At 42.4% G+C, this 9,317-nt stretch overlaps 1 protein-coding gene across 1 annotated transcript in view; it reads left to right on the forward strand.

The window, feature by feature from the left end:
- The window catches only part of LOC311338051 (NLR family CARD domain-containing protein 3-like), a gene marked incomplete at its 3' end in the record, with an annotated part of 77,208 nt that extends 68,151 nt beyond the window's left edge, over positions 1 to 9,057 (forward strand). The window contains exons 8-13 of the mRNA XM_084488965.1: positions 1,431 to 3,129; positions 4,664 to 4,837; positions 6,261 to 6,434; positions 6,873 to 7,046; positions 7,221 to 7,267; positions 8,489 to 9,057. Coding sequence (XP_084345091.1) covers positions 1,431 to 3,129; positions 4,664 to 4,837; positions 6,261 to 6,434; positions 6,873 to 7,046; positions 7,221 to 7,267; positions 8,489 to 9,057 — 2,837 coding nt within the window. The remainder of the gene's footprint in view (positions 1 to 1,430; positions 3,130 to 4,663; positions 4,838 to 6,260; positions 6,435 to 6,872; positions 7,047 to 7,220; positions 7,268 to 8,488) is intronic.
- Between the last annotated feature and the right edge of the window lie 260 nt (positions 9,058 to 9,317).

Below are 9,317 nucleotides of genomic sequence, written 5' to 3' on the forward strand. Positions count from 1 at the left end.
TTTCTCAATAAGCCCTGCCCACTTTATTCTGACAAGGGCCTAACACGAACCAGAGGCTTCTTTATCCTTTCATCTCCTGGGATCCAACCATTAATTATTGTCGTTTCAGGACATTTGTTTAGACTGCATATCCAAAGCCATTCTCCTCATTATAATTTAAATACCCGAACAGCACAGCAGCAGTCTAATGTTTTATTTTTTTTACTATTATTTTGTTTATTTATAATTAGTTGTTGGATGAAGCCTTTGATGTTACAGTAATGTTGCAATGAATTGACTGTTTAAGAATTGACTGCTGAATTGAATATATCTGCACCTCAAACAGATCTGACCTGAGGAGAATAAATGGTGGCTTCAGTCTTGAGGAATGAAGAAAGATTTTTTAAACACTCAAGTCACAACATTGTATTCACTGCATTGGTTTTATTTCAAACTTTGACACCTCACGTGTCCCCCACCCCAGTTCCCAATTAAATGAACATGAACATGTAGATCTAGACATAGGTATGATAGAGTGTTTAGATCTAGACATAGATAGTGAAAGAGTGTTTATGTGATCTGAACAAAGATAGTAACAGAGTGTGTAAGTATATCAGACAGGAGAAGGATCGGACGTCTTCACTATAGAAATGTCACGTTCGCTACTCAAATACAATCCACAGAAACAATATGGAGTTGTGTTTGTGTCCAGGTCTCCAGTCTGCTATGGATGAGGAGAGAGAGGAGGGGGGTCCTACCTCTAAGACCACTCTGGGTAACATGGCCGCCACAAGAGGTAAGAAGAGGATCTCTCTGTCTGTGACCGTTCTCAGAGCTCAGCGGTGATATATCATGACTCCATCATTAGTCTGAGTAAAACTTCTCAAGGTCGTGGATAAAGCATATTGACAAACTAAGAGAGGTCGAGAAAACCAAAGTTTGAAAGATAAAGACTTTATTATAACTTTTAACAACTGAGTTGGTTTGAAATCAGATTGGAAGCGTTCGGCGCACCGCCCCTAGCCAATGCACTGTTAGCCATTTGGGCTCTTAGTGTCGCTCTGGGCAAGCTATATACTGGTTGATCAACGGAAAAATTACCTAAACGGCTTATTTGATCTGTTTTCATGCAGAAATAGACCCTGGGTTCAATTTTCACCGGATTTACACTTAAATAATCCTGAACATTTTGAATCTGTAACGCGCAGTCCTTGTTATGACCAGCTTTTTCGACCAAAGCTATAAAGCCTCTAAATATCACAAAGTTGATCATTTAAGAGGAAATATTGCCATGTTTCCACTGATTCCACCATCCACTATCTGATGTCTTCTGTTGTTTTCTCATTTAGGATCTGCTGCTTTCGAGTGCCAACATAAATTCAAGTCTCATTTGAAGAAGAAGTTGACGAGGCGTGTGGTTGAGGGAATTGCTATAGCAGGACAGCCAACAGGTCTGGACAACTTCTACACAGAGCTCTTCATCACAGAGAGAGGCAGTGGAGATGTCAACAAGGAACATGAGGTCAGACTGATTGAAACAGCTTCCAGGAGACCGGCCAAGGAGGAAACACCAATCAAATGTGAAGACATCTTTAAACCCTTACCTGGACAAGATCAACCAATCAGAACAATAATGACAACTGGAGTGGCCGGCATTGGTAAAACCATCTTAACACAAAAGTTCACTCTGGACTGGGCTGAAGGCAAAGCCAACCACGACAAACACTTCACATTTCTCTTGACTTTCAGAGAGCTGAATTTACTGGAAGGGAAAGAGTTTAGCTTGGTGGAACTTCTTCATCACTTCTTTATTGAGACCAAAGAAGCAGGAATCTTCAAATTTGACCGGTTCCAAGTTGTGTTCATCTTGGATGGTCTGGATGAGTGCCGACTTCCTCTGGACTTCCAGAACAACCAGACATGGACAGATGTCACAAAGCCGACCTCAGTGGACGTGTTGCTGACAAACCTCATCAGGGGCGATCTGCTTATCTCCGCTCGCATCTGGATAACCACACGCCCTGCGGCAGCCAATCAGATCCCTGCTGAGTGTGTTGACATGGTTACAGAGGTGAGAGGGTTCACCGACCCACAGAAGGAGGAGTACTTCAGGAAGAGATTCAAAGAGGAGACTCTGGCCAGCACAATCATCTCCCATGTGAAGAAATCAAGAATCCTCCACATCATGTGTCACATCCCAGTCTTCTGTTGGATCACTGCTACAGTTCTGGAGGACATCTTCAAAAAATCCCAGATAGAAGAGAAGCCCAAGACCGTGACTCAGATGTACATCTACTTTCTGAGGCTTCAGTCCATAAAGAGGGACAGGAAGTACCATGGGAGAGCTGAAACTGATCCACACTGGAGTTCAGAGAGCAGGGAGATCATTGTTTCTCTTGGAAAACTGGCTTTTAACCAGCTGGAGAAAGGCAACCTGATCTTCTACGAGGCCGACCTGGCAGAGTGTGACATCGATATCAGAGCAGCCTCCGTGTACTCAGGAGTCTTCACCCAGATCTTTAAAAAGGAATGTGGGCTTTACCAGGACAAGGTGTTCTCCTTTGTCCATCTGAGCATCCAGGAGTTTCTGGCTGCCCTTTATGTCTTTCTGTCCTTCATCGAGACTGGTGTCAATCTGCTTTCAGGACAATCGCTCTGGTCTATTCTTGTGAGAAACAAAGAAACACAAAAGCTCAAACTTTACCAGAGTGCTGTGGACAAGGCCTTACAAAGTAAGAACGGACACCTGGACTTGTTCCTCCGTTTCCTCCTGGGCCTCTCTCTGGAGACCAATCAGAATCTTCTACAAGGTCTGCTGGGAAAGACAGGAAGTAGCTCATGCACACATGAGAAAACAGTGTCCTACATCAAGAAGAAGTTGAATGGAGATATCTCTCCAGAGAGAAGCATCAACCTGCTCCACTGTTTGAATGAGCTGAATGACCGTTCTCTAGTGGAGGAGATCCAGAAGTACCTCACATCAGGAAGTCTCTCCGGAGAATCTCTTTCCCCTGCTCAGTGGTCAGCTCTGGTCTTCATCCTACTGACATCAGAAGAGGAGCTGGACGTGTTTGACCTGAAGAAATACTCTGCTTCAGAGGAGGGTCTTCTGAGGCTGCTGCCAGTGGTCAAAGCCTCTAAAACATCTCTGTAGGTTTACTAATAACATGTATTACAATACACACTACACAATATACATTAAACTGGAATATATGGTTAAAACAAACAATTTAAGTATTTTAATCACAGTTCCAGTTTAATCACAGTTCCTAACATGTTATGTTTATTTTGTGTGAAGGCTGAATGGCTGTCATCTGTCAGAGAGATGTTGTGAAGCTCTGGCCTCAGTTCTCAGCTCCAACTCCTCTAGTCTGAGAGAGCTGGACCTGAGTACCAATGATCTGCAGGATTCAGGAGTGAAGCTGCTCTCTGCTGGACTGGGGAGTCCACACTGTACACTGGAAACTCTCAGGTCAGTTATCAGCCTCTTCTACAAACTGGTTATTATAGCTTCCAGTAAGTGCTTCTCCTGCATGATGGATTTCGGTTGCTCTTTTCCATGCTGACAAAACACTCCCTGGTTTTACAGAATGTTAGAACTTGCAAAGAAATGGTCTTAGCATACCGAACACAGCAGACTTCTCCTGACTCTAACCGAACAATATCTCAATGAGTTGTAGCTATTGAAAAATAAGCATTTGTTTCAAGTCCAAGATCCTGTTTCAAGTCGAAAGTATCAATAAAGCTTTTACTTCCTTCCTTACTACGTCCTCCATATGGAATGAATACACTTAAATGTGGTTACTTGGTATGAACTGCTCTCAACCAGATAGAATAAATGGTGTGTGTGTGTGTCTGCGAGAGTGTGTGTGTCTTATTCTCTGTAGAGATCGCCTAGTTAAATTATATTGAAACATTATTTATTAGTTGTTTGACGGTTAAATGAGTACGGGAGAGAGTGTATGTAGGGATGGTTTCATTCCTGTTTCTGTTTGTGTCGGGGATGTTTTGCACGTGTCATGTGACGCTAGTTTGGTTTGCTAACTGCTGGAGCATCCTCCAAATGGGTTATAAATCATCAGAGTTGCATCCATACATCCATACACATAAATCATGATTTTGAACACTGTAACTGTAACTGCACTCGCGCTCAGTAGTTCTCTGATCAACAACAAAAAAGCCTGTGAGGAAGAAACGACTCATTGAGCGCAAACGTAAAGTGAAGCAGCACACAACGGATGCCCACATGCGCACAAATGCTGTCTTTGCTCTCGTGCTCGCAAAGTGTTTTCCTGATCGCTCTGATATTTTTTCTACTCAACACAATATACATAATATTGGAATCTAACTTCCAATACAAAAAATGTCTGTAGATAACATAACATGTCTTACAATACAATACATTATATACATAATACTACAATAAAAAGTAATATTAATATACAAATTGCTTTTCAAACCCTACAAAACAACCATTAAATACCATACATTTTACACCCAATATACAATAAACATAAGGATGTAATGCATTAACTAGTATATTTCAGTTAAATTAATAAAGCATCTCTAATTAAATATTTTAACACAATTCTTTCATTATATTAAAAGTGAAAGAGTTATTTTAAACAGTTTCTTGTTGTTATTCTTGCATTTTAAACACATGTTCTGTTTATTGTGTGTGAAGGCTGAATGGCTGTCGTCTGTCAGAGAGATGCTGTGAAGCTCTGGCCTCAGTTCTCAGCTCCAACTCCTCTAGTCTGAGAGAGCTGGACCTGAGTACCAATGATCTGCAGGATCCAGGAGTGAAGCTGCTCTCTGCTGGACTGGGGAGTCCACACTGTACACTGGAAACTCTCAGGTCAGTTATCAGCCTCTTCTTCAAACTGGTTATTCTAGATGTAAGTGCTGCTCCTGCATGATGGATTTCTGTTGCTCTTTTCCATGCTGACAAAACACTCCCTGGTTTTACAGAATGTTAGAACTTGCGAAGAAATGGTCTTAGCGTACCAAACACAGCAGACTTCTCCTGACTCTAACCGAACAATATCTCAATGAGTTGTAGCTATTGAGAAAGTAGCATTTGTTTCAAGTCCAAGATCCTGTTTCAAGTCGAAAGTATCAACAAAGCTTTTACTTGTCCTCCATATGGAATGAATACACTTTATAAATGTGGTTACTTGGTATGAACTGCTCTCAACCAGATAGAATAAATGGTGTGTGTGTGTTTGTGTGTGTCTGCGAGAGTGTGTGTGTGTTATTCTCTGTAGAGATCGCCCAGTTAAATTATATTGAAACATTTATTTATTAGTTGTTTGACGGTTAAATTAGTACGGGAGAGTGTATGTGGGGATGGTTTCATTCATGTTTCTGTTCGTGTCTGGGATGTTTTGGACGTGTCATGTGACGCTAACTTGGTTTGCTAACTGCTGGAGTATCCTCCAAATGGGTTATAAATCATCAGAGTTGCGCACGAGGACAGTCCACAGTAGGGGGTCAGGTAGCGCCTGCGACAGGAAACCTCCGTCATCTCCTCTCCCTATATTGGTACCAGGACGTTGTTTTGCTCACTTTAAGAGCGAAGAATCGGTCGTGTTGCGACACAGAGCCGGTACAGGCCTGCTACGCTTATGGCGGAAAATAACTGACAAAAGTCACAAGCAAAAATGACTTAACGCGCAAAACGAACACATCTGTGCGCACAAATCATGATTTTGAACACTGTAACTGCAGTCACGCTCAGTAGTTCTCTGATCAACAACAATAAAGCCTGTGAGGAAGAAACGACTCATTGAGCGCAAACGTAAAGTGAAGCACCACACAACCGACGCCCACGCGCGCACAAGTGCTGTCTTTGCTCTCGTGCTCGCAAAGTGTTTTCCTGATCGCTCTGATATTTTTTCTACTCAACAGAATATACATAATATTGGAATCTAACTTCCAATACAAAACATCTCTGTAGATAACATAACATGTATTACAATACAATACATATATATATATATATATACATAATACTACAATAAAAAGTAATATTTATATACAAATTGCTTTTCAAACCCTACAAAACAACTATTTAATACCATACATTTTACACCCATATACAATAAACATAAGGATCTAATGCATTAACTAGTATATTTCAGTTAAATTAATAAAGCATCTGTAATGAAAGATTTTTAACACAATTCTTTCATTATGTTAAAAGTAAAAGAGTTATTTTAAACAGTTTCTTGTTGCTATTCTTGCATTTTAAACACATGTTCTGTTTATTGTGTGTGAAGGCTGAATGGCTGTCGTCTGTCAGAGAGATGCTGTGAAGCTCTGGCCTCAGTTCTCAGCTCCAACTCCTCTAGTCTGAGAGACCTGGACCTGAGTACCAATGATTTGCAGGATTCAGGAGTGAAGCTGCTCTCTGCTGGACTTGGGAGTCCACACTGTACACTGGAAACTCTCAGGTCAGTTATCAGCCTCTCAGGTCAGTTATCAACCAGTTCTTCAAACTGGTTATTCTAGACTCCAGTAAGTGCTGCTCCTGCATGATGGATTTCTGTTGCTCTTTTCCATGCTGACAAAACACTCCCTGGTTTTACAGAATGTTAGAACTTGCGAAGAAATGGTCTTAGCGTACCAAACACAGCAGACTTCTCCTGACTCTAACCGAACAATATCTCAATGAGTTGTAGCTATTGAGAAAGAAGCATTTGTTTCAAGTCCAAAGTATCAATAAAGCTTTTACTTGTCCTCCATATTGAATGAATACACTTTATAAATGTGGTTACTTGGTATGAACTGCTCTCAACCAGATATAATAAATGGTGTGTGTGTGTGTGTGTGTGTGTGTGTGTGTGTGTGTGTGTGTGTGTGTGTGTGTGTGTGTGTGTGTGTGTGTGCAGGTTGTCTGGCTGCATGGTCACACAGGAAGGCTGTGCTTCTCTGGCCTCAGCTCTGAGCTCCAACCCCTCCCATCTGAGAGAGCTGGACCTGAGCTACAATCACCCAGGAGACTCAGGAGCTGCGCTGCTCTCTGCTGGACTGGAGGATCCACGCTGGAGACTGGACACCCTCAGGTATGGAGAGGACAGCTCTCCACTCAGGGACAAAGTCTCCTACAAGGGTTCAAGCCGCTGCTAGATGAAGCGGTTTGAAAAGGCAGCTGTAACTCATGTTGTGTAGAGTGATGAGACAGCAGATGATGAAGGTGAATGTTTCAGCAAGCTGCTCTCACTTTGTTCCCCCCCCAGTGTGGAACACGGTGGAGTGTGGAGGCTGAAACCAGCTCTAAACAAGTGTAAGTGTCTGTTTAGTTTGATTCATCACGACACTATGGTTCATCTCCAGCCTGAGTGAATGAGTTGAAGGGTTTTGAAGTATCACCGCTACAGCACCTCTAAAGTCAGTGCTAAAGTCAACACTAACGTCAACGCTAACGTCAGCACTAACGTCAACGTTAACGTCAATGGTAACGTCAGCAGCGATGACGTCACCACCTCAGCCTCATGTAGGCATATACTACTGAACAATATAAACAAATTATATAAACCTAAACCCCAGCCTCGTTCATTTTAAAATTGTATGTTAATATTTTGAATGAATACAAATGAAAAGATATACTTGTCGTGTGTATTTATATACACACAACTTTTTATATGTAAGGTACAGATGCACGTGCCTAACTGCCTATGTAGTTGGAGAGTAGGCTATTATAACGAATAATAATAATAACGAATGATCGAGAAATTACACAGATTAGAATAGAAAAACACACACACACACAATCGGATGGATCCGACCGGGATTTTTGTTGCCGTTGCGATGGGTTTCCTCTATCAGCGACGTATACAATATAAACAAATTACATAAAACAAAACCCCAGCCTCTTTAATTTGAAAATAGTATGTCAATATTTTGAATGAATAGGCCTACATTTTTGTTATATATGTAAAATTTTCCTATATATAGCCTATTATTATAGCCTACATACTAATATTTTAAAACATGGGAATGTGAAATGCATCCTGGGATATTTAACGGTCCCAAGTCCACACGAGTCACCTCCGATGCATCCTCGGTAGAACGGCCTCATCGAGAACGCATCGAGAACACTTCCGGGTTTTACGACAGTACTCGCGTACTTGGAATTGGAACAGTTGGGCTACCACTGATGACGTTTTACGAGAACGCAAGTACACGAGTACAGACGAGAATTGAGAAACGGCCAGAGACTAACAAAGACCACACTACCCTCCACCACGTGACTTTAACCAGACTCCTCCAGAGTGCTGTGATGTCCACTGATTGCTCAACGAGCAACAGCCGAGTCTAGAGCAAGACCAACTGAAAACGAATCCGGAATGAAACAAAAACTGTGATTCTGAAAAAAGTATGAATTATATTGAAATTCTGTTTACATATTATTGAAGATACAAATGTTAAATTTTGGGAATTTTGGGTGAATAACCTGGAATATCTCGGGAATTATGAATGATATCATGTCTTGTTCTCCCGTCAGATGCCTGTGAACTCACACTGGACCCAAACACAGCCTACAGACGACTCTCTTTGTCTGAGGACAACAAAAAGGCGACGGTGGTTGGAGAGGACCAGTTGTATCCGGATCACCCAGAGCGATTTGACTCCCAGTACCAGGTGTTGTGTAGAGAGGCTCTGACTGGCCGCTGTTACTGGGAGGTAGAGTGGAAAGGACATGTTGGTATAGGAGTGACATACAGAGGAATCACAAGGAGAGGACCGGGTGGTGACAGCGGGCTTGGATGGAACAACAAGTCCTGGAGTCTTTATTGTCATGATGATGGTTACTCTGCCTGGTACAACCGTAGACAGACAGACATACGTCTCCCCCCCGCTGGCTCTACCAGAGTAGGAGTGTATCTGGACCGGCCTGCTGGCACTCTGTTCTTCTACAGAGTGTCCCCAGGTGTAGGAGGGTCCTCAGACACACTGACACACACCCACACCTTCAGATCCACCTTCACCCAGGAGGACCTCCTCCCTGGGTTTGGGTTTAGGTGGGGGTGGGGGGGGGGTGTTGGTGACTCAGTGTCTCTGTGTCGGTTGTAGGAAAAAAAAAAAAAGGGCGGGCGGGCGGGCACACACACACACACACATGTAGAGACAAACACACACACACACACACACACAAACACACAGAGACAATCACACACAAACACACAGACAAACACACTGTTACGCGGCTCAACATAACAAAGAAGCGGGGCAGGAGGCAGCGCGGGACAATCCACGTTTCTTGTTTTAATTTGTGTGAAAAGCGTGCATTCAAAAACGATCCCGACAATCGCGGAGCAAAACACAAATCAAAA

Source organism: Micromesistius poutassou (assembly GCF_964030765.1).
Source record: "Micromesistius poutassou genome assembly, contig: SUPER_1_unloc_1, whole genome shotgun sequence".
Classification (NCBI taxonomy): Eukaryota; Metazoa; Chordata; class Actinopteri; order Gadiformes; family Gadidae; genus Micromesistius; species Micromesistius poutassou.